This window comes from Corvus brachyrhynchos, unplaced genomic scaffold, assembly GCF_000691975.1.
Source record: "Corvus brachyrhynchos isolate BGI_N302 unplaced genomic scaffold, ASM69197v1 scaffold101, whole genome shotgun sequence".
Classification (NCBI taxonomy): domain Eukaryota; kingdom Metazoa; phylum Chordata; class Aves; order Passeriformes; family Corvidae; genus Corvus; species Corvus brachyrhynchos.
In genome coordinates, this window is record NW_008237239.1 from 6,675,805 (window position 1) to 6,700,414 (window position 24,610).

At 36.0% G+C, this 24,610-nt stretch overlaps 1 protein-coding gene across 1 annotated transcript in view; it reads left to right on the forward strand.

Moving 5' to 3' along the window:
• The window catches only part of COL11A1 (collagen type XI alpha 1 chain), a 134,185-nt gene that overhangs the window by 26,812 nt on the left and 82,763 nt on the right, over nucleotides 1–24,610 (forward strand). The window contains 5 exon segments of the mRNA XM_017729586.1: nucleotides 9,697–9,825; nucleotides 20,743–20,859; nucleotides 21,131–21,277; nucleotides 21,471–21,566; nucleotides 23,738–23,983. Of these exon segments, the coding sequence (XP_017585075.1) occupies nucleotides 9,697–9,825; nucleotides 20,743–20,859; nucleotides 21,131–21,277; nucleotides 21,471–21,566; nucleotides 23,738–23,983 (735 nt within the window).

Here is a 24,610-nt window from a genome sequence, read left to right on the forward strand (position 1 = left end):
CAAATGAGTCCAAAACAGCTATTATTATAATACATTTTTCTGTCCTTCTCACAACTTGATTGTATCTTTTGAAGAAGGAATTACTCTTTCAGTCATATTTCTCTAACATATTTGCATGGATCATTCATTTAGAATCTTCAGAATAAATATTGTTCATGTGAAGAATGTTTCACACTTACTTTAAAACAATGTTACATCCCAGTGGCTCAAATATTCTTCTTTTTTTCTAATTGTGTTATTTTAAGTTTGCAATACAAGATTTAACTAAATTAAATTCTTGACCATTTCCTTTTCTTTTTTTTTTGTTCTTAATATTGACCTCCATTTTCTAGGCAGTTGTCCTATCCTTGTTCTGATTCTGGTAGTCTGACTATTACTAATGCAAGAATATGTTATAGCACACTGGGAAATTTTAAGTGCATACATTTTAATCGATGTTACATGACCTAATGACATAACTTCCCTATGAAAATCAATATTTTCTGAGTAAATAAGCATACTGGGTGTCCAGAGATCAAATAGATCACTGAAAGAAGGAAAGGGCTGATTAGTGTCCTAAGAACATGATAAATGGCTGCCAAATTCACTGGTTCTGTATATCCAAAACACACAATATTCTTTGGTAAGTTTACCTACTGGTGCTAAAGCTAAGAGGCATTTTATTTAACAGTGCTGTTAGAAAGATTCTGGTTTAGCTTTAAAAGCAAATATAAAGTATTTTCTAAATCTAGTGGGGTGTTGTGTGTTTTATATGAGAAAATTCCAATTTGGAGTTGCCTGCTGCTCATTCCTGAATATAAGTGCTAATCTGAGGTTTTATGATATTGTGCTTTTTTAATACGGACATCATATCATGTTAAAAACAAGATAGTGAATTCAAGCAAGCACTAAGCATCAGGTGCATACAAATGATGAGAAGCAAATCATAAACCATGAATGCATCTTAAAATAATAAAATTATGCTGTCTAGAAACTGTATTATTATTAACTGCCAAATTATGAGACCTTCATTTGCACTGCTAAGCCCTTGCTCACTGAAGTGAATCTTTTGATATCACTGGGACTAATTTGTAAATGCTTGTTTTTGAAAGACTGTCACAACATTCCTCAAACTTTTGCATGTGTCTTTTGAAATTATTGTCTTCTGTGTTTTCAAATACATATTGCAAGAACAGCTGGTTTGTAAGTGCCTGCTGCAAAAAAGAGAATTCCCAAAATGCAAACCAAAAAAAAGAAAAAAGAATGTCAAAAAGAGTGAGATGCTTGTACATGGGTGCATGGCACCTAGTAAAAGAATTTTGAATTGTATCCATAGAAATATGTTTGTAGCTTAAATGTTTTATAAATAATAGGGATCTTTTTATTCTTTGCCAGCTTTAAGGATTTGTCACTCCTCATTTAGTACTATTGGTGTGAACAATACAAGTTTTTTATAAGCGTTTTATAATAAGTTAATAACTAACAGAGTCTTTATGCAGATGTTTCCCTATAGACACTTCTTTTCCTTCAAAACTTCACGTCAGACCAATACCATAATTTTTTAGGCACTTTGCTTTAAATGAGTATAACAAGACAAAACCTGATGTATAAGACTCTCATTTAAAGCCAATGAAAGCTTTAACAGCACAGAGTTTGTGGATTAAATCCTTGCAGTAATACTTGTTAATAAAGGGTTTAGATTTTGATACTAGTCATGAATCTGTTCTCATGAAAAAAGCACTAATACACTTGTGTACAGCATGGGATTCCTTTAAATAGCCTGAGTGAGCAGCTGGAGATAGACTGAGAATGCCTTGGCAGCAGTGTGGTTTAGCTGCAGACGAGGACCCATCCCTCACATATCTGTGAGCATGGGAAGCCCCAGAGTGCAAGTGCAGACAGGAGCAGAATGGGTATTTGAGCAAATGTGAGCTTTACTGAGTGTTCAGCTTTGCTGTACAGCTAAAGTAGAACAGAGAAGCCAGCCCAAGGCAAAGTGCCCCCCAGCATGGGGTGTGAACGAGGTGTCCTCACTATCCTCTGCTTCACACTGCCCTGTGGAGCTGCAGCACCAGCTCATGGACACACTGCCAAAATTTTTCCCATTACAGTAATTTAGTAATTGCTACTGACCCACTGACTATCTGTCAGACTGAAGAGAAATGTTTAATGTTCCAGGAAAAAATACTTACAATCAACCTTTTAGATATCAACACCAGAGTAACTGGCCAGTGTGAGCACTGAGAAGTAAAAAGAAACCCAACACAAAAAAAAAAGTAAAGCAAAGCAGACAATTTTTCCATTTCAGAGGCAACTAATAAAAAACCAGCATTTCATACAAAAGCTTTCTATTTGGCTTTTTTTGTTTTTCTTTATTCTTTTTTATCTCAGAGAATGGTGATTGGGTGTTTATTAATTTTTTATAGTATTTCCAAACAAGTTTTTGATCAATGAACAAAAGTAAATCTAGTTTCCCTTCCTTATTTTTGGAAGCAGGAGGTAGAGAGAAGAAGAAAGCAAAGTTCTGGTAATTCATTGGAATTCAAGTTCATTTTCAAGGAATGTTCCCAAGAAACAGAGGAATGGTCATTTAACTAAACTGTCTGTAATTACATTAAAAATTAACAACCTGGGATCAAAAAATGCAGCATGCTGCATCAGCTTCAAAATAATTAACAGATAGGATTTATTATCACCTCATTTATTATTGTGTCTAATACATTTCAGTTTTGAACAACAGTTGTAAATAAGGTTTCAAAAGACATGAAAATGTAAAAGATTTGCAGATCTTTTATCTAGAAATAGGATGTCCTTGGGCACACGTGCGTGCCTGTGTCTATGTACACTTGCTGTTATATAGTCATTGTAGTAAAATCTAATCTCTCAGCCAAGAATTGCAGTTGACTTTGTGAACAGCTATGTTATGAAGGTTAAAAATTATAATTGGTATATCAAACTATTTCTTAACCAAGCTGAATTTATCCTTCTATAAGCATGGTATTTCAAAGAATCAAGAAGACATTGATTTCTGTGGAAACTTTGACCCGTACAGTATTCTGCTTTCACAATTTATTGCTTTTACAGTGCTTCAGTCTGGCAGGCTCTAAACATCTTTCTCTAGCTATATTATGCAATGGGCCCGGGTTATGGAATATTATATTAAAAGCTCCTGGAATTCCTCAATCCCTCAGATCTTTGCAGGAAGATTAAATGAATTCTGCAGCAGGTTTTTCTAAATTCTATAGTAATGATATCCATGCTGTCTAGACTTTTGTTCTTTGGAGTCTGTAGCTGTACTATCACATAACCAATTAGAGAAAGTTGGCACAAAATGCCCAGGTTAGGGTATTTGTGCTGATTTCTGCTGCTCTATTGATAAATTCACTTTGTACTTTTTAGGCTTTAGCTGTAATATGAAAATGAAAGATACTGATTTTGTTATGAGTTGATTTAGTGCCTAGCATTGGTTTTGCTTTGCTTTTCTCAGCATTTATGTAAACATCTTTAAAATATAATTATCCTTATAAGCACATAAGAGGTTCTAAGTTTATCCAGTGTGAATCAGGAAGATGGTATTTTGCTAATTCTAACCCTCACACTCTAGTTGTAGAAAGTATTTTTGAACCTTTAATAAATAAATTAGATGTTTAACTGGTTGCTGGGGTTTTTTTTGGTTTGTTGTTTTGATTATTTTTCCTGCACAGTTTCTGAAGTAATGCTTACCTGCAATTCCCTGGACAAAATCTAATTTCACCTGGCAGGGTTATTTTTTTATTAAGATTCTTGTAAGAGAGATATCCCAAAATCTGCCTCTGAACTGCGGAGTTTCTTGTAGAACTAAGGAACTAGACCATAAAATTTTACGTACTGGAAGAAAACATTATTTCTGCACTGATTTCTTTGTACAGTGCCCTTACAGCCTTCTAAGAATTCCTACTTTTGCCTTTTTAACAATGTGGCAGTTGATAGTGGAGGTGTCTTTTCTCAATGATAGAAATTCTAGGTAATAAATAGACTATAAATTGACTACTTTTATGGTTGTAATTTTCTAATGCACCATATTTAGAAAGCATTAGTAAGATTGCCTAGTTAAAAGGAAAAGAAAATGTTTCAAGAAGGCATATAATATCTACAACTTTTTATGAAGTCAGTTAAGGTAATAAGCCACCATTAGCATTTATCGATATAATGAAAAAATAATTAATTCCTTACTAGTCAGACCCTTGATGATTTATATCATTGAGAAAATCTGACACCATATCTAACTGGAAATTTTCTTTGTTCCTATTTCTGCTGTGGAATCCAATTTTTGGAAGACTCCAAAAATTTGGAATCACATGTACCAATTATTACCATGAGGCTAACTTAAGCAGTAATTACATAAAGATATAGCCAAAATTGGAAAGAGAACTTGTATGTTTACTGCTTTCCTGCAAATTTGGTCTCCAATTCCTTTTTTTGTTGCTCAACACTGCATTTTTCTAGTGTTGCATTGTTTTTGTATCAAAGCTATTTTTCCAGTGCAGATACCCCACCTTGTGCGTTACCACTTTGTGTTTTTCAATCAGTCCTGGAAGTGTACATACACATATATTTTCTTATTCCAGGATGTCACTGTGGAATGTCTGTGAGATTCACAGAGGAATTTTCAAAGAGTGAATTCATCACACACATTTGTGTGCTCCTTGTAGTAGAACAGTTGATGTGAGTAAATGTCTGGGTAGTTGTTCCAGCAGGCAGGAATTCTATTGGTTTGAGCATATTGTCCTTGTAGCTCTCTAGCCTGGTTCTCCACATTTGCTCTGGCATGCAACAAAGTGAATATTTCCTCAATCAAAGTAACTCCTTTTAGTAGTCTTGGAGGATTCTGCAAAGAGTAACTTATTTGGTGGAGTACGTTTTAGAAGAAATCCTTCCGTACCATGTTTTCATGCTAGGCATAATTGATGGACAAGATATTTCATGATTCTCAGGCAGCTTTTATCATATAACCATGAGGCTGATTGAAAAGTCTCTAATTTTAATTATGAGCATATCCCCAAAATAGAGAGGAATGAAAATGTTCATAAACTTTACTTGGTTTTATTCCATATTTCAATGAATCACTGAACTTTGCCTTGCCTTTTGTAAGTTATATGTTGGCTTTGACAACAACTTAGTGCCTTTTTCAGTAAAGAATTTAGGATCCAAACTAAATATTAAGATTTAAAATTGATCTACTTTACTTCTGGGTGGTACTTGTATGCTTAATGGTAGAAAAAATACCTTGCTGGATGTTCTCCACCAACTCTGGGCAACTGAGACGTAGCTCTCATCTTTCTTATCCCTAATGAGCAAGTTATATTAAACATCTGACAAATCCCTGGTTAAAATACATTGGTTTAAGTGTTATCCAGGGTAAAAAAAATTGTTACAAGGCAGTACGTGTGCGTTACCACTTTGTGTTTTTCAATCAGTCCTGGAAGTGTACATACACATATATTTTCTTATTCCAGGATGTCACTGTGGAATGTCTGTGAGATTCACAGAGGAATTTTCAAAGAGTGAATTCATCACACACATTTGTGTGCTCCTTGTAGTAGAACAGTTGATGTGAGTAAATGTCTGGGTAGTTGTTCCAGCAGGCAGGAATTCTATTGGTTTGAGCATATTGTCCTTGTAGCTCTCTAGCCTGGTTCTCCACATTTGCTCTGGCATGCAACCAAGTGAATATTTCCTCAATCAAAGTAACTCCTTTTAGTAGTCTTGGAGGATTCTGCAAAGAGTAACTTATTTGGTGGAGTACGTTTTAGAAGAAATCCTTCCGTACCATGTTTTCATGCTAGGCATAATTGATGGACAAGATATTTCATGATTCTCAGGCAGCTTTTATCATATAACCATGAGGCTGATTGAAAAGCCTCTGATTTTAACTATGAGCATATCCCCAAAATAGAGAGGAATGAAAATGTTCATAAACTTTACTTGGTTTTATTCCATATTTCAATGAATCACTGAACTTTGCCTTGCCTTTTGTAAGTTATATGTTGGCTTTGACAACAACTTAGTGCCTTTTTCAGTAAAGAATTTAGGATCCAAACTAAATATTAAGATTTAAAATTGATCTACTTTACTTCCGGGTGGTACTTGTATGCTTAATGGTAGAAAAAATACCTTGCTGGATGTTCTCCACCAACTCTGGGCAACTGAGACGTAGCTCTCATCTTTCTTATCCCTAATGAGCAAGTTATATTAAACATCTGACAAATCCCTGGTTAAAATACATTGGTTTAAGTGTTATCCAGGGTAAAAAAAATTGTTACAAGGCAGTACGTTATTCTTCTATTGTGATTCTCAAAGGTGAAATAGGCTTTTAGAGCTTTTTGGGGCAAGTTAAGCATGCACTTTGTTACAAGTATTAATATGAAAATGTGGCTGTGTGTGTCTGCCTGACACCTCACCACACGTTCTCTGCGTCTTCCTTCTGCTATCATCCACTTGCCTCTGACACCAAAGCATGGTGGACAACTGGCTCAGCAGAGACATGAAAGGCTTTACTTCTATAACATGTTAGATATCAACTTCCAACTTTGTGAAATTGCCTGAGCAGTCTTTGCCAACAGATGTGGTCATGTAAGTTTCATAGAGATGGAAGAACTACTCTACATAGACAGTTGCCTTTTGTGCTTTCTTTTTTTCTCCTTGCACTTTTCAGAGTATTTTAAGGATGCTCAAGTGTATTTGTACATTTTGATCTATTTTTCTTTCTCCTGCTCCATCTTTGCTCTCTCTCTTGCTTTCATCATTCTACCCTGAGACTTCCTTTTTTCCTGAAATTTTTGTATAAGAAAAATGGTATGACATATGCATATATATTTAGATACCTCAGTATTGTTTTACAGATCAGCTATTGGAATACTTAATAACACATAATTCAGAGTTCTCAGGATTTGTGCAGGTAGATCTTTAAGTGCCTCATTTATGACTCCAGGTCATAAAATATGACCAGATTATTTGTAGATTATTTGGTAGGAACTTTATAAAATTCTATTTTGGTCTCACAAAATCAAGCAGCTGAAATCAAAGAATGTGTTTGTAAAGACTGAAGTTATTCTGTGAAAATTTTTCATAGCGAAAGAGTATAGATTTGTCCAACAAATACCTTAGAATGGTAATTAAATCACAATAATGAAATCTGCAATAATGTGTGCGGAACTTCATGGGCTGAGATGATTCACCTGATCTGAAAGGAAAGCTCTTTGACTACTGTTACAGCATGGCCAATACTTCACAGAACAAAATTCTCAGAGAAACAATTTAATTAGCAAAGACTGAAAATAAAAACAGAAAATAGAAAATGAAAATGGATAATTTTCTGGAAATATTTTTATAGCACATCTTGAAGGAAAAAGAGGGAAACTAACATTTGGGATTCCAAATGTACAATCAATCAGTTCCTCAGTAAACTTCTCACACATGAATATCCAGTAGCAATTTATGTATTCTATAAAAATTTATGTATTCTGTGTAGGATTTCTGAGGGCCTCCCTCTATGTAGACCTATGACAGGCAGACGGGCAGGGCTGGGAAGTACAGTCAATGGATCAGGAACAGCTTTAACCAATTTAGGAACGTTCAAGCCAAGTGGTAACAGCATACCAAGTGCTTCTTGCAAACACACAATCCAGCAAAACTCAGTGCCAAAATTCCATGGCATTCAAGACCAGCACAACACTCCAGAGTACTGGCTGTATTCCTGGAGCTGGGTTCTTTTAGGCTCTCTGACTAAACAGTAGTTTCAGGAGCCGTTTGGGCATGGCTCCTGCTGGCTGGCACACTGCAGACATGGAGATCTGTCCAGGCGCTTCAGACAGCCAGGACTGCTCAGGGCCAAAGACCAAGACCATGACTTGAACTCAGCAGGGTGAGGGCAGAGGTTCTACACATCCACCTATATTGCTTACATCTTTTGTCTTACAGTTGCTTATTCTCTCCCACTTTTTCTTCTGCCTCACTTAATTTTAATGTGGTTGGTGGAAGAGAAAGGGCAGAGCATTTCAGAAACACGTTGCTGGAGATGGCAGATGCGTAGCTCAGGCTGACAGTGACTGTACAAAACCTCTCAAAGCACTCTAGCTCTTGAGGGGGTCATGTAAGAAATCAAAGGGGGAATTTTTCTGTATGTATAGCAGGTTTTGTAAGATGCCCAAATCAGGAAGCGTTAATGAATTAAGGAAAATAAAGGAGACAGTACAGAACTGCTGACAGAGAAACAAACTGCTGCACTTGTAGTATTTCTGGAAGCTTAGAAAAAAATATTCTGTGTCTAAATTAATCTGAGACACACATGAGTCTGTAAGGTAAAGTGAGCTGAGAGTACTGTAAAAAGCAGACTTGTAACATACAGCCATTATGTGCTCTGAAACTATGTCCTACTTTATGCCTGAAAAATTAGTAAAAAGGTTGTAGAACTAGGAAAATTGCAGATTATTGTTTGATTTATTTTTTTCAGTTTGAAGAAATTTGCTTATGTCTCTGTTTTTTCATTTTGAAAGGAAGGAATGTTACAATTATTATTAACTATTTTAAAATATTCTCCAATTTTCTTAATTTGTTAAAGGTTACTGTTATGATAGATGTAAAGTGATTCTGGAAATACTTGAGAGAATTGTGAGTTTTCCCAGCTGTAGATTTTCATCAGTTATTATATCTTCTCTTTAATGACAAAGCAATCACAGGTATACTAACAAAGGTATTAATTTGTCCTTATTTTGGGTAAAACCAAAATAAAATTATGTTCAAAGTATATAAAAGCTTAAAAATCACTCCCTTGTGGGGAAATAGTGAGAGATTGAAATTAATGGGTTTTGACCAAGAATATGTGCCAATTTCCAACAAACTTATTTTTATGTGAGCATAAGAAGCTACTGGATGAGAAAATTTATAGTGGAAATGTTGGCAGGAATTTACCTAATGCTGCTTAAATAGTACCACTATGTTAAGGAATATGCTGGATACCAGACAGCTTTCTGTGGAAAATGATAAACATACAAGGTCTCTGTAGGGGATCTCAGCAGAGCAATTTTTATTATCCAGAATAGTGGGTCTCTTTCTGTGATGTTGTTTTTATGCATGATATATGGGAATAGAGGCAAAACCAACATTTTTTAGAAATTAATTTTTTTTTAACACATTCTGTAGTGTGTATTTACACAGTGCTTTTACTTAATTATGTTTTATTCAAATAACTGTCTTTGGTACAGACTATTTTATTTTATTTTATTTTATTTCATTGTCTCCTTTGAGAATGCATATGTGATGCAAACTCAGAATTATATTGTTGATCACTTGCATGCTGAGCTGCATGCTGGTAATAGTAAGTGCCCTGAATTAAATCTTAGGAATTTAGACCGATTCCAGTAAAGAAGTAAACAAACAGCATGAAAATCACAGATCAGAAGTTGCACCTTCCCACTCTCTCCTTTCAAAACCAGACATGATTTTAAGCCAGAATTTTGCACCTAAGCGCATTTGGACTTAATTTGCATTGTTTTGCCATGTGAACAATAGTTGTTTTCCATAATAGCAGCAGAAATTAAGTGGATATGTTATTTATAACATATGGAAATATATAAGTATTATGTGCCTGGTTTTGTTTCTGAATGTGAACACTGTACTTCTGATGAACTGTAGACTACCTTTGGTTTTGTTATTTAATCTGCATATGCTTTCCTGTAGGGTGAGATCCAGCAGCTGTTGATTATAGCTGATCCCAGAGCTGCATTTGACTATTGTGAGCATTATAGCCCAGACTGTGACTCCCCAGTGCCCAATGCTGCTCAAGCTCAAGATCCTCGAGTTGATGAGGTGAGTAATCAGTCACGTAATACTGGATTTATTGCACATTAGTGGTTGTGTTGGAGAAAAGTTACCCAAGGAGCACTTCCAGCTAAATGGCATGCATTGTTCTAGTGGTGAAGGAAGCAGGTTGCAGGAGTGAATTCATTTTTGCTGGGAGAGGGTAGAAATGCTCTGTTCATTTTCACTCATTTACGTTAAGCATTTGAAGGAACCTATCACCCTGGTGGTATTTGAACAACCGGCATTCTCAATGAAGTTAAACTGTACTTCTTTTAAAAAATTATAGCAGTATGAGTTTGTCAACTCGTGCACATTTGTTCTTCCTGTATGTTTATAATTTCACTGATGCTAGGTATCAACAAATGCCACATTTGAAAGACGTGGGAGCTTTGAGTCTTCCACAATTGTAAAAATCTTCTGTTAAAAGAGCCATGTGTTTTAATGAGCTGCGTGCACAAATGCATGTGCACACAAAAGTATTTCAGCCAGTTCTACTCACAGGAGGTAAACCAACAGAAACAAAACAGAGTAGGAATTTTTCCCAGAAACATGAAGGATATTTAGAGAAACCATTAGTCACTGTAGCCAGTTCTCACAGCCATAAACTGAGTAATTCACCCAGGTCAAGGTAGATCCTCAGATTAGACCTCTGAGCACTTGTATGTATTGCTGTACACATTCTAAGTGCTTGCCTTGAACAGTGTAAAGTGAAAAGCTTTTCCAAAGTGTAACAAGTCATAAATGAACTTGGTTCTGGACAGCTGATATGCACACCATGTGTGATCCAACTGGTTATTACTACTGATTGCTCAAGAGATCAGCATTAAAACTTGCTGAATTGTTCTTAGATGTCTGTTTTAAGCCTGTTTTGGGACTGAATTTTTCTTAAACACATGGTAGTTTTATTTGTTGTTACTATTTATTGTATCTGACTTAAAATTATGTCAGCAGGAGACAAAGGCCCATAGAGTGCAGAACTTCTTTCAGAGGAACTCCCTCCTACATGCATTACATCTGAGGTGTAGTTCAAGGTGTGTCAAGTCACCTACACACAGGTGGAGGCCTTTACACTGCATTACAGTGTGTGGAGTTTGGCCTTTTCAGGAGGACCCCATAGGACATTCGGTCTGTGTGCCTGGATACCTGGATCTCCATATTCCAAACCAGAACAGATGGAAAGCATATTGCTGGTAATTTATGGAAAGATGAAAAGAGATAGCAAGACCTACATTTTTTTTCTTTATTAAGTTTCAAAAAAAATTTAAATTTTGCTTTGGAAATTTCCTGAGCTTTGCTGCTATTTGGTTGCTCTTGGCTTTAGTGCTTTTTAATATGTTTTTCAAAGGCCTATTTTTCCCCGTTGGTAACACACAGAGTTTGTGGGAGTACCTACAGAGAAAAAAGTAAAATCAAAGATCTTAATTCGTAATGTAACATTTTAAAATAAATTTGAAAACAAATTGAAAAGCACTAAATGATTAATAAAATGGAGAACTGCCATTTCCTTTTCCTTTTTTTTATTGCTGAGAGTGGTGATAGTATTATTTTTCTTAGCTTTCTGACCTAAGACACAATTTCCTTGTTGTTTTCCTTGAGTTTATATCACTTTGCATAAATATTCCCAGTGAAGTCAATAGATCTCTTTAATGTGTAATAGTAATCTAAAATACTTGCATCAGCAATGCTACCAATGTGATAAATATGCAATAGAATAAATGACTGATTGAATTTATAGAATTATAGAATTGTCTACTGAATAGTAAAAAACCAGCTTGTTAAGGCAGGATACTTTGTTATCTTGTGAGTTACAGCCTGTCAAATCACACAGATAATTTATTTTAAGGAAATAAATGACAAGTTTTATTTAGGTACTGGAAGAAGTTATAGAAGATAGCAACGCTGATTTTTGTAAACTGTAATTGCAAAATTAAATAAGTTCAAAGATAAAAATATATTTGCAGATAGTCTATAATGAAAACGATTATTTTAAAATGCTTGATTACATGTCTTGAAGAGATTACACCTTTGATTAGTGATATCTGATAGAATTTGTAGACTTAGACTTTTGCAAAGCTTCTGACTTGTTAATTTATGTTATTTTAATTTAAAAACAAAGGTGTGGTAGAGTATCTGACAAAGAGATTCAAATCTGAGTGCCTTATTTCAGAAATTACTATGAACAATGATTTGTCACTGAATTAAAGTTGTAGTCGAGTTTCTTAGTAATTGTGCTAGAAATATAGAAATGTGTATGAAATGGGTGGCATTAAAATTTGTCAGAGTCACGATACTGCAGAGCAGTGATGGTAACAAAGGCAATGTTACACACATACAAGCCAAAGAAATAACTGCAGGGCTAACATAATGAACTCAGAAGCACACTGCAATAACAGTCTGCTTGCATGTGGTAACAGAAGAACCTTTCATCTGCAGCAGATTGTCCCCATCTGGGGGCTTTGTTGGCTGCTGTATCAGTGAAAGCAATTTGAGGGGTACATGGTTTACCAGACTGAGATACTAATAATGCTGAAAGCCAGCATGGAAAGATTACTGTTTAGCTTGACTGGTTTCATGGTTTGATCTTCAATGTTTTCACACAAACTCTTGTGGTAGGAAGAGGGAAGAGAGAAATCTGGGCGAAAGGCTAGGCAGGATTGTGTCTTCAGAGTCTGGATTAAACCAGCAGAAACTGGAAATATATGTTGGACACTAGCCTCAAAATATTCTGGTTATTAAAGAAGGGAAGGAGTTTTTCCCAAAATAATACTGTGCATGTCTTGGTTTTTAAATAGGGTAGGAATACAGATGCAATATTGCCTCTGCATGCTGCCACTTGAAACATAACTGAATCATCACATATGTTGCTCACTTACCATGTCAGAGACCCATAACAAAAAGAAAGTACTGGCTGCAGACAAATGGGGTAGAGGGTGAAGAAAGATAGATAAATTCAGTTAGGAAACTATCTATTGAAACTTTTAAGAAAGAAAGAAGAAATTACCAAAATGGTGAATCTCTAGATATCTTCAAGCCAATGGTAGATACCTTTCTGAAAGTTTTGGGAAATGTTATTCATGCTTTAGTTGACTCCGTTTCAGAGTGACCATAGGAAGTTTTGAAGCCTGCAAGTGCACAAGAGTTAGCCAATAGTCCCTTCTGGCCTTACAGTTCTGAGTCTTTGAATTATTGCAGACCAGAATAAGAAACTGATATTTGGCTTAAAGGTAAATTAATATTTCTGAGCCTATTAATATGTGTCTCTAGCACTGATTACAAAACCCGAAGGAAGTGGTTGACTTTTCATCAGTAAAATAGAAAATTATGTTTGTGAAGCTGCATATAGGAAGATGAATAGGATTTCTCTTGAAATTGCACACTTTTGTAGTCTCCTGGCAAGTTCACGGCCTAGGAAGGCATTCGCTCTGAAAAGCTGGATTATTTTTAGACAACTAAAGAAGCATCTAGAGAGAAGGATTTAGGTGAAAAGATACTGGTTTAAACGCATAAGTACTTTGTTTAACTGAGTGTAATCCTCATTGATCTAGGCAGTGCTTCTTTCTCCAAAGGAGCAAATAATCAAATATCCAGCATTTTAGGTTTGGGGACATTTCTTTCAATAGCAGTGCTGATTTAAATGAGTCATTTTCTGAATTTATTTCCACCCTATGCCCTCTTTCCAGTTCAGCTGGTGGAATTGTTTATGTGTTTGTTGTGGGAAGGGTCTAAGACTTCACCTGGACTAAAAATAATTACCAACCATAAAATGGGAAAAATTATGGAATATATTGTGGTGAGTTTCCATTAAATGAGCCTGAGAATGCATGTCACATCACTGCAACATCAGGAATGAAATATTTGCTTTTTAAAATGTTTAAGTTTTTCTCAAGGCCTTAAGACCTTCACTGTGCTCTCATATGTAAATTTACTGGAAACTGATTTATAATCAAATTGTCTTTACTAATGATACCTTAAGTGCTGCATTGAGATTTCCTTTTTCTTGTTGCATTTTCTTTTTACCATGTGTCTCATTCAAGCTGCAATTTTGATCCAACAGAGAGGATTTCAATACCTACTTTTTACTTACAGGATGTCTTCATCCCTGAATTAAATGCCAAGTTTACACAAAACTAAGTTTAGGAAGAATCAAGCATCTCACAATGAGATTCAAAAAAATAGCAAGCTGTGAATAAAGACAAAGACCTAGTCACCCTAGAAAGGGAGGGAGGACATATCTTAAACTGTACCCTTGTCTGCAGACTTACCCAGCTGTGCTGTCCTGATCCCCCATGTCATTTTTCTCCCTCAGCAAGGTCAACTCCTGCATCCTCACTTCTCCCTTCCTCTAAGGGGTTAGGTACGAGTGACCTGAGGATTTCAAGATACAAGCTTTGGACCCAGTTGGGTCTTTATACTTCCATTTTAATTCAGTCAGTCCCTTTCTGGATTCAAATGACTGTGTTATATGTCTAAACAAGGTTTATTTAACTGGGCAACCTCTAAGTACCTTTTGTGTTCAGGCTCTGCAGAATCTGTTGTACTTGGCTGCTAGCCAGGACTGTGGGCTCTGTGTGAGCAGTTCAGGCTGAGCTGTTGGGATAGATGCATGTCAGAACCCTCCCTATAGAGAATGCTTCCCTTTCTTTGGGATTTGTTCATCAGACCTAAGTGTCATTCAGTCTGAAAATGAGAAAGCAGTAGATTAATAGTAATATCCCCACACTTTGTTATTTATTATCATTTATTTCCATCTTCAAGACATGTTTTAATTGAAGTGGGCATCAGTCTTCCTTGTTCTTGCTTGTGCATAGCCAGGTATGAATCTCTGTAGCTGGTCAAGGTCAGAGTGATGACCTCAGCAGTTGACAGTACACAAAAAAGTGTTGCCTAGAAGTTCCGGAACCTTGGGTTTTTCATATTGAATGTATGACAAGATTTTAAGAATCCCATATATGTTTGAAATTATATTTTAAAACTATCAACATTGCTTTTCTTAAAGAAGATACACACCTATGCTTTTCTTATAAATACCTTGTGAACAGACTGGCTTCTGTCTTGTTTTCAAACCCTTTTTACTATAAATGGAAATGTATTAAATTCCTTTCCAGTTCAATCACATATGTTTGGCCAGCTCACAGAAATTAGAGCAGTGACAGATCTAGCCAGTCTTCATCATCCTTGATGTTGGGTAGTATATTTTCTGGAGTACTGTCAGGTCTAGTTTGCAAAGGAACCAGCTATCAGGCTTTCAAATCTTCTCTTGGAAGATTATTCTGCAACCCAGTGAATCACACGGTCTGACTTCTGCTGAAGAAATGGCTCCCCAAAGGAACTCGGCTTCATTTATTTTGGATCTATCCCAAACTAATGGATTATTTGAAGACATGAAATGTTTTCCTTTAATGAAATGAATTTCGTAAATTAAAAGTGCAAATGGTCCCCAAATATGTTGGCTTGGAGGCTTCACGCATCCTTTCAGAACATGTTAATTTAGTGTCCTTTTAGGTGTTTGATCAGAAAGACTAGTTTTCTGAAAAATGCAGAAAGATTATTATTTTTATGTTTAATTTTACGTTTATTGCTTGTGGGGTATGCCCAGCCACTGCCCTGGAGGGACGTCTGCTGAGATACGGAGATTGCTCAGTCTCCCAGCAGAACTCCCCTGGAAAGGCAACCACTTTTCAGTTACGGCGAGAAGAAGACAAACCCAGAATCCTCAGGGAAACCCTATGCATGTCCTTTGTAGCCCATTGGCCCTTACCCTCTGATGCTCACCCCCTGTATCCCTATAAAGCTAGCCCCCTGCCCCAGTGAGGGCAGAGAGAGTCCATCCCTGGCCTCCCCTTCACCAACTAATAAAGCTACCTTGTGAGGAACAGCCACACGAGCCTCTCGTCTCTCTCCCTGGTCTGGCCTGGAGGCTGCCCTGCAGAGCTGAGCTGGAATCACGAGCTGATATCACTAAAGAGCTGACAGCCTCTGCAAGGGCCCTCCTGCCAGCAGCTGAGGGAAGACACCGGGCCCCGGGAAGGCGATTCCTTTTGGGACCGTCTCTCCAGACCAGTCACAGCTTCCTCAGTCAGAGCTACTGACCCCACACCAGCTGTCATAAATTGTTATCTTTAGAACTGCAGTTAACTAATTTAGCAGATATTAAAAATAGTGATCTTCCTAGCTCTCTTTTTCTTTGCATAGATATGTAGACGTTTTATATAAGGGAGTAACATAATAAAGAACCTTAAGGGTCTTAACCTCCTTTTGAAACAGGATGTCTTTGGAAACCGAAGATAATGTTCTTATCTCCTTTTATCTCCTTGATTTTGTCACTTTTATGAACAATATAAGGACTATATGGTAGAAGAGGCCATCCTTTAAAAGCTGTAACTTTCCTTCTGTCCTAAGGTTGACATTTTCTATTTAATTTTTTCTATTACTGCAGCTGACTTTTAAAACTCATTTTGCTTGGCATCCCTTATTTTATTGCATTTTATAAAGTGTTAGTGAGCCTAGAATATTTCAAAATCATCTTTGCCTCTTTAGCTTGTACATGACTTAGCATAATCTTTAGGAAATGGAAAAATTGAGCTTATGACTGTTTTTTGGTTCAGGATTTAGATTATTAATTATTTAAATTTGGAAATGTAAAGCAAAAAATGCTAAAATCTACATTTTGGAATGGGAGGTTAGGTTTTTAGAGTATGGATAGTAGAAGAATTAGTTTCCAAAGTAAGGTTTCCTTCAGAATATTTAAGTTATTTCCCAGTTCAAATAGGCCTTGCATGCTGCTGATCTTCTGCTTCTAAAATTCATCTGATGAAGAAAACAGTTCATCTCTTTAATTGGAATTGCATGATGATCTGGTAGTGTAATAGAATCACTCTGGTAAAGAAAGCATGAGGTCATAATGGAAACACTTTGTCCCATCAAAAAGTAGCAGGTTTTATTCTTCCTTTCATTTGCAAGAAAATAGTCATATGCAATATTCATTACAGGAATGGCTGTTTAGTAACTATTGGTGGTCTTACAAGAGAAGAAAGAAAAGCAAGAGGAAGAAAATTGCATCACATCTGAAGAATGTGTTACCTGATGTCTCTTAGCTGAAATCCCTCGCCAGGTTTAACCTATTATTTATTTTGAAATTCTAGATCCTTTCTCCTGTATATTCAAGAGTCTACTTATTACTTTTCCTTTGATTAGTAGTGCAACTATGATAGACATCTGTGAACTCCCCTACTTCTGTGAACTAATAGCAGGGCCTGGGTTTTGCGTTTCCAGAATGCTAAGGAACTTTTCTAAATGTTTGTTGAGGTCAAACTGAGTGGATCAAACCCTGTCTCTGGTCATCTGATAAAGGTGACCTTCCGGTTGTGTATCTCCAGAAAAAGAAGGGATATGTGCTACATATCCAGTCTTAACTGTTAATGGCAGGGTAAGTGTGAGTTGCCAGGTTCACAGCAGGTGACTAAAGCCATTAAATCTGTCCCTGGTGTTTGTAAATCTAGTCTTCATTTGCCTGACTAGTCCTTCACTAGTCCTGTTGTCCTGTATTAGAAACAGGGAACAGCCTTCATCAGGTTGAATTATCATTCTGTGAGTAAATCATATTTCTAAAGTGCAACTTTACATCAGTTAGGGATGTAGAGGTGCATTCCTCCATCTGGACAGACTGTGCCTCGGGAAATACACCTGGAAGATTTTGCATCTATATTTAACTCTTTGCAGCAGGACCCATGGGGTTCAGTACAAAACATATTCTCTGTTTATTGGCTGGTGTGAAAGATGAGGGTTGCTGGACTTTCAGAAAGAAATGTTGGGAAAGGAAGGATTCCTAAGAATAAGGTTTATCTTGTAGACAGTTTTTATCTTGTGACATATTTTCACTTGCCCTCCTTGCATCTGTGGGACTACAAAGTACTGCGATTTCAAAATTACTTGAATATGGTTTTGGCACAGTGGCAACATGCCCTAGCTTGTAAGTTCAAGAATTTTCATAATACCCCTCTGATACTCTGCTCTTAAAGTGGAAGATCTTCACCAGCTTGGCAGTAATCTGATTCCAGCATGGAAACTGTCATTCCCCCTTTCTCATCCATCCCTGTTCTTTCTGTGTGCCTGCATATCAGCACAGCCAAAATATACTGTTCTATTTGTGATCACATTTTGCATATAAAGAAAGTTTCACTTTCTTTAACAGAAATGAGTGAAGCACAATACCCAAAACTATTTTCTGTGTGATTGTGCATGATGCAATAGATCTGTCCACATACTTGTACTATTTTGTATGTTTTCTAGTTCTCATTCATAAATGTCTGACTTTTTGACTAGACCTCTTAGCATAAATATCAGCTTATTCACTTCTTTCTTTTTTAATACTAGCATAACTGGTCTACAATGCTTACTAAAAAGGAATCTATGTGTCTGTAAGTTACTAAAACAAACTCCTAACAGCATATTTAAACTTAAATCTGGCTAATGACATGGTAATTCTCTCAAAAATGTTACTCCACTTATCTCTTAAGATATTGGTTATTATTTAACATAGGTGGTGTCTTTTGCTTGGGTTCCAATAAAAATTGCATAGCAGAGTGTTTGATTCATGTTGTTTGGCTGAGGAAGCTTTTGAAAGTATGTAATTGGTTACCGCTGTTAGGGTGGAATGATTGAATTTTGAGAGGTATATTCCACTGAGTACTTTTTTTTTTCTTGTAGATAAACCTAGTTTGTGTAGACTTCTTGAGAGAAGATAAGCAAATCACTTGCAGACATTTTTATAATTTCCAAAGATATAGTGCAATTTCAATGCTATTCTGTAACTATTTCAAAAAGTCTGGTTTCATCCATGTGGTTCTTCCTTTACTTCCTTTTTGTGGCTGCTTGTGGTCTCCTAGAAGCTTGTCATTGCGTTTTCTTCTTTGGGTGGCAGTGGCACACTTCTTTAGAGACAAGCTGTATTGAGTTGCAGTTCCAGAACTGCACAAGACAGAAATGCTTTTGTGCATCAACAGACCTCTACATTTGTCATTGCTGATGGTGAGGCCCATATAGGGCCAGTTATAGGTCAAACATGTTTCATTGACTTCACTGGGATTAGGACTGAATTTTAATTGGCTGAACAGGGAAAGAATAATCACATATTACTTACCTTGGTTAAGTCTAAAGTGCTGCTGGTTTTGAAAAGTATAAATAGTATCAACTTTTTTTGGTAATGCAAAAGATACCACTGATGAAATCAAAGCATTGCTTACATTATATGAGGCAGATATAAAGTGCACATATACTTCACAAAGAGGATATTCTCCACCTAAAATGGTATCTTGTTATTTAAAAGTCATTTGAAGTGCTCTTATTAATGTGCAATATAGTTTTGAACGAGTACCAAAAGTATGTTACATCCTTCTTATATGTTTATCAAATCTCATGACTAACCAGTTTATATATGCATGGGTAGAAATAATCAAAAGGACAATCAAGCAAAAAGCATCTGCCTTCTGAAAGATAATCTGTGTCTTCTTTTTAAGAAAAGCTGCTGATCATAGTAAGACTCTGAGGAGTCATAGGAGTAAAGTAAAAGAAAGCCATGTTAAAGGATTTTTAAGTGATTAAGGGCCTTTCAGCATTAGTCATACTTGCTGAGGAAATCAACTTCTATGCATTAAAAAGTAAAAAATTGTATCAAAAAGCATTGCCAGAGGAAACAGTTAAACCAGAGTTTTGATCAGATGGTAGAATATAGTTTGGAATATGGAGATCTATTTTAATCTCATATATAATTTCTTCTAAAATGTCCATCTCTTTCTGATAATGGTCACATCTATGAATCCTCAGACTCATTTGCAAGTGTAATGTACTGATTCTCTCCCTCATCAATATAATGAAACAAACAGTATTGTCCTCATTTTACAGACAATGATGCTGACTTGAAACAAGAGAGAGGAGATTTCAGAAGGGACAAATTCACATGAGGCACATTAGAATATTTCTTCCTAAAGGGAAAGCAAACACTTGTCCAGACTCTGGACACAATTCTGCCTTCTTTTGGCTCCCTGGGCACGTAAGGAGAACTGGTAGCAACAAGGAGACTGCTTTACTTTACTAGACCAACCAGTTCTTGTAGCTTCAAGCATGGTAGGACGAAAAGATAGTTTAAAGCTGCTCTTTCTTCTCAGCTGGGGTGAGTTGCGCTTGGTGCGCATAATATGGAGACCAGTATCTGCTTGGCACAGCCAAGAGTACAGCTCAGGAGTTCCTGGCTCCCTAGATTGGGCTCAGAACACTACACAAGCCAATTCTAAAGCTACTTGCTCTTGTAAAACTTTATTGTGCCAAATCTTCATTTGATAAAAATTATAGAAACAGATCTGTGGAGCAATTTACCGAAGCTGAATCTGAAATGAAATTGCAGCGGTGAGGCATTTGCTCAGGAAATTTATACCATGGAGCTGCCCTGGTTTTCAAACACAACATCTAACAAGAGGAAGATAGCCATGTTTACTTGTGAGCTGTGGCTTCTTTCCTCTATCTGACATTATTTATTCATGTCAGATATTGGCATCTCTGCTCTTCTGGTCACCTGAAAAAATTACAGGTAAAAGAGGCATTATTAAAATTTAAATAAACACATAGTTTCAAAAGATCTGTTGGTGCTCCCAGTAATCAAAATTATACTGGATTCTTCTTTGCAGTCCAATAAAAGAGAGGCTTTTTCCTGGCATTACTACTTACTTTTTTACTACTTTTGTACTGTGCTTTGAAAGAAATAAGAAATCGTGAGTTTTTTTCCCCAAATGAATAATTACATTGAATTGTTCATACTGCCTTTTGTTTAACTTTATTCCTAAGTAAAGGTTGAGATACTTTCCAGTATTGCTAATCTAGTTTGCTACCACTAACATGGGAATGCCTGATATTTTTCCATTTGCAATGTAGTACACACCAGAAGATTTTATCGAATATGACTATGAGTATGGGGATGCAGATTATAAAGAAACTGATTCTGTAACAGAGGGACTCCCACTGTTTGAAGAGACAGTAGCACAGACAGAGGTAACAGAATCTGATCTGTTTGTTGTGTGGTGTCCAGCTGTCCCCTACCATATGGTTTGTCAATTTGTGCCTTCTGTATATAAACTTAATGCTTTCCTCTCACTCATTTCTTTACTTTGTAGCTGTAACCCTTGCTTTCAGTTAGAGATGGAAGGTCTCACGGCTGACAGCATTCATCTTGCATTTGGTTACCATTCTTTCATTCACCCTTTCTCATATTTCTTTTCATTTTATTTATGTTTTCCCATTCCATCTTTCATAACGTTTGCAGAAAAAGAAAGCCATGGTCAAAAAGAAGAAGAGGACAGTGGCCGCTAGCTCAAAGGACAAACCTCAAAAGGCCACAACAAAAAAATCTGAAAAATATGCATCCAAGAAGAAGAAAAGTTATCAAGCAGCAGCAAAAGGCAAACTAGGGGTAAAGGTAGCCAAGAAATAATCAAGATCTTTCCCAGACCAAGACTGGAAGATCTTTGATAATAAGAAAAAAATTTACCTAACCCCACTAGATGAATACATCTGGCTAATACCATAACCTGAATAACAGCAAAACCTCTTGAATTTTTCATATGGGATTTTTTTAAATAATGTCCTTTTTTTTCTCATATTAGGCCAACGTTATTGATGGATTTCAAGATTATAGCATAGCCGAAAATGACTATGGACCCCAGACAGAAGCTCCCTCCAGAACTACTGAAGCAAATGAGGTAGTAAGAAGTCTCAAGAAAATACTTGTCCCACCAGCTGTCAGTCATTAAAAAAGTACAAATGCATTTTAAAAGGATGGATTTCTATGTCCAAGTTACAAACTCTACCAGCACTTAATGTGATTTTATGCTTTCTCAGCCAATATAAGAAGCTACAGTTTTCTTGGGCAGAACTCGCATTAATTCTGTAGAGATCTGCTGAATCTTCACTCTGCAGAGTGCGTGATTCTGGAAATAATTCAGTGATACACGGTGTGGGAACGTAGTTTTGCTGCTTTCAGTGTGGATGTGAATGGAGCTATGTCTAGCATAAACTAGGTTAGCTACTAGACATAGTCCCCCTAATAGGAAGTGGAGTCTCTAATTTTTCCTGTAATTTTTAAGATGCAGCATAAAAAGAACCTAACACAAGACAAAGCATGGCTACCACCATAGCAGCATATGGAAGCTGAGTCAGAAACCTTTGTTTTCTTTTCATAGTTCTTCAGCTACCAAAACCAAATTATTTGATTTTTACTTGTTCTATTCAAAAGAAACATTATATTTTGAACTGTCGAAAAAGATAAAATTATTATTTTGACTTATGTCAGAAAACACATTTCTAGAAAGCCACAATAACCAGTCTAAACATTATTTTGTTAAAATTACTGCACCTAAGACAGTGCTGCATTAATATGTTTGCATATTAATTAATGCTAGTGTTAGAAAAATGATGGCAGATTTTAAGAAATATTGTTCTCATTTTTCTTTTACCTTTTCCTTTCATAATTAAGATTGTTGCTTAAAAGATGTACAAAACTCCCCCTCTCCCCTTCCCCTGAATATTTGAAAAGAGAAAAAGAGTCCCCATTTGTTCTATGGTTTTTCTCCTATGTATCTTAGAAAGTGAAGGTGAATTAAGGTATGTTTTACTCATTTTGCTGTAAAGCATTCTTACATTCAGTCTCATGTTTGCTTCTCACAAGTTGATCAACAGATGTATCTAAATTATTCAGTTTCCTGGGCAATTTTAAGCTGATTGTACAATAGTAGAGGTGCAATGAGGTAGATTCAAAGTGCTAAATGCTCTCCTTGGTGACAGCATTGCTTCATAAAGGTAAAATTTGGCTTAGAATTGGTTCAGATCTGTGTTTATTCCAGCTGTAAGGCAAAGTCATACTCCTGTAACTAATGGAATTTGGCAATTGTTAAATCAGAATATGGCCTTCTATTTTAACTGCAATATATTTCAGTATCGTTATTAGATCAAGATATTTTAATTACACTGGATGTTGATTAGCTTCTGAATATTTTCAAGATCATACTACTTCATATTGTCTGATCATTTAGAACATCATTTTGTATTAGCAGTATCTGAACTTCTATTTCTTTCAAAATTACCCTGTCAAAAGACCTCTGTAATAGAATAAAGCAATCCTCCTTTATTTCACAAATGGTTTTGTACATCTCAAATATAGCATTCTTTTAAACTGCTTTAGTGCTTTTAAGTTGTTTGCTTGGTTTGACAGCTTACATACTTTAAGATGAAAGCTTAGATTTCAGAAATATTAAAATTAATCTGAATTGTACTGGAAATTTGACTCAGACAAAAAATACGTGAATTACCATGACACAGACGAGTCATGGCTTTTACTGATAAATAAACTTCAAAATCATTAACAAGAGAAAAGAAGTTTAGCTCAGCATTGGTATTTATAGACAGAAAATAATGAAAAAGGCTGGGCTTAACTAAAGTGATGCTTGCACCTCCTCCACATTGCTGTTGTAAAAAGATCTGAACTTATTCACTGCTTATTGCATATGTTCATTCATGAATGCTTGTAAGAGTGAAACCAAGCAGCGAAATTCAGCTATATTTGGCACTAAAGTAACATTACGCAAGCAGTACACATAATACTGGATATATTGAACTCAGTGGTTTTGGAAATAAAAAACCAAAGCATATGAAAACATTACTTCTTTGTACTACTTATACAAAGATCTTTTAATTACTCTGAAAGGCTGAACTTCCATTCCTTCAGACTCTAATTAAAAGACAATATGCTGTAGTTCTACTGTTCTTTCTTCTTTTGACAAGTCATCATGGTGGATCAGCGTATGCTTACATTGCTTTACTAACAATAACCCACATATTCCTCCTATTCCCAAATCTTTGCTACTGATACGAATAGCAAAATCCTGTTGAAGAAGTATTTGCTGAAGAATACATAACTGGAGAGGATTATGATAAAAAAACTGAGGCAACTGAATATGGAAGCAGAGGAGTAGACCCCAGTGAATCTGATCTGCTGGTAGATGGAGATTTAGGAGAATATGATTTTTATGAATATAAAGAATATGAAGACAAACCAACTGATTCCACTAATGAGGAGTTTGGTCCAGGTGTTCCTGCAGAGACCGATATCACAGAAACAAGCGTAAGTGGACTGGAGGCATAATGCAGATTAATTTAATTTAGTAATTCTTTTATAATTACACAGTCTCAGAACTGCACATACCTTGATCCAGAGTTCCTTGTACATATTAGATATGTTCTTATTTCTGATAGCCTTTGGATCAAGGCCATCCTCTTGTTTTAGTAATCTTGAAATTTTTATCTTTATTAAATGTAAGATTTTTTGTCTCATTTGCTGAAGGGAGTAAGGGAGGGCTGAAGATGGGTGGTAAAGGAAAGAGGAGGTGGAATTAAAAAATAAATGTTAAAATGAACAGTTTTAAAAATCTTTCTAAACTAGAGCTAAAGCTGGAAAGAACATAAGTTCTAATGCAGGTACAAGTGCTGTAATTAATATTTCTATATGGTTACCTTAAGAAATTGATATGCGTATAAGTGTCTAGAATCCCATGGCTTTTGCTGCTTTCCAAGAAGAAAATTCATAAGTGGGAAAGATAAGGCCTGAATCCTTTCTTGAAAATAAGCTTAGTTAATGGTGACAGATTTATGGTCTTGCAGAAGTGATTTAACAGCTCAGTTTATATAAAGAAAGATAGGATGACATGGTGGATCCTGTGAATCATGCTCTTCATTCTGTCTTTTATAGCTC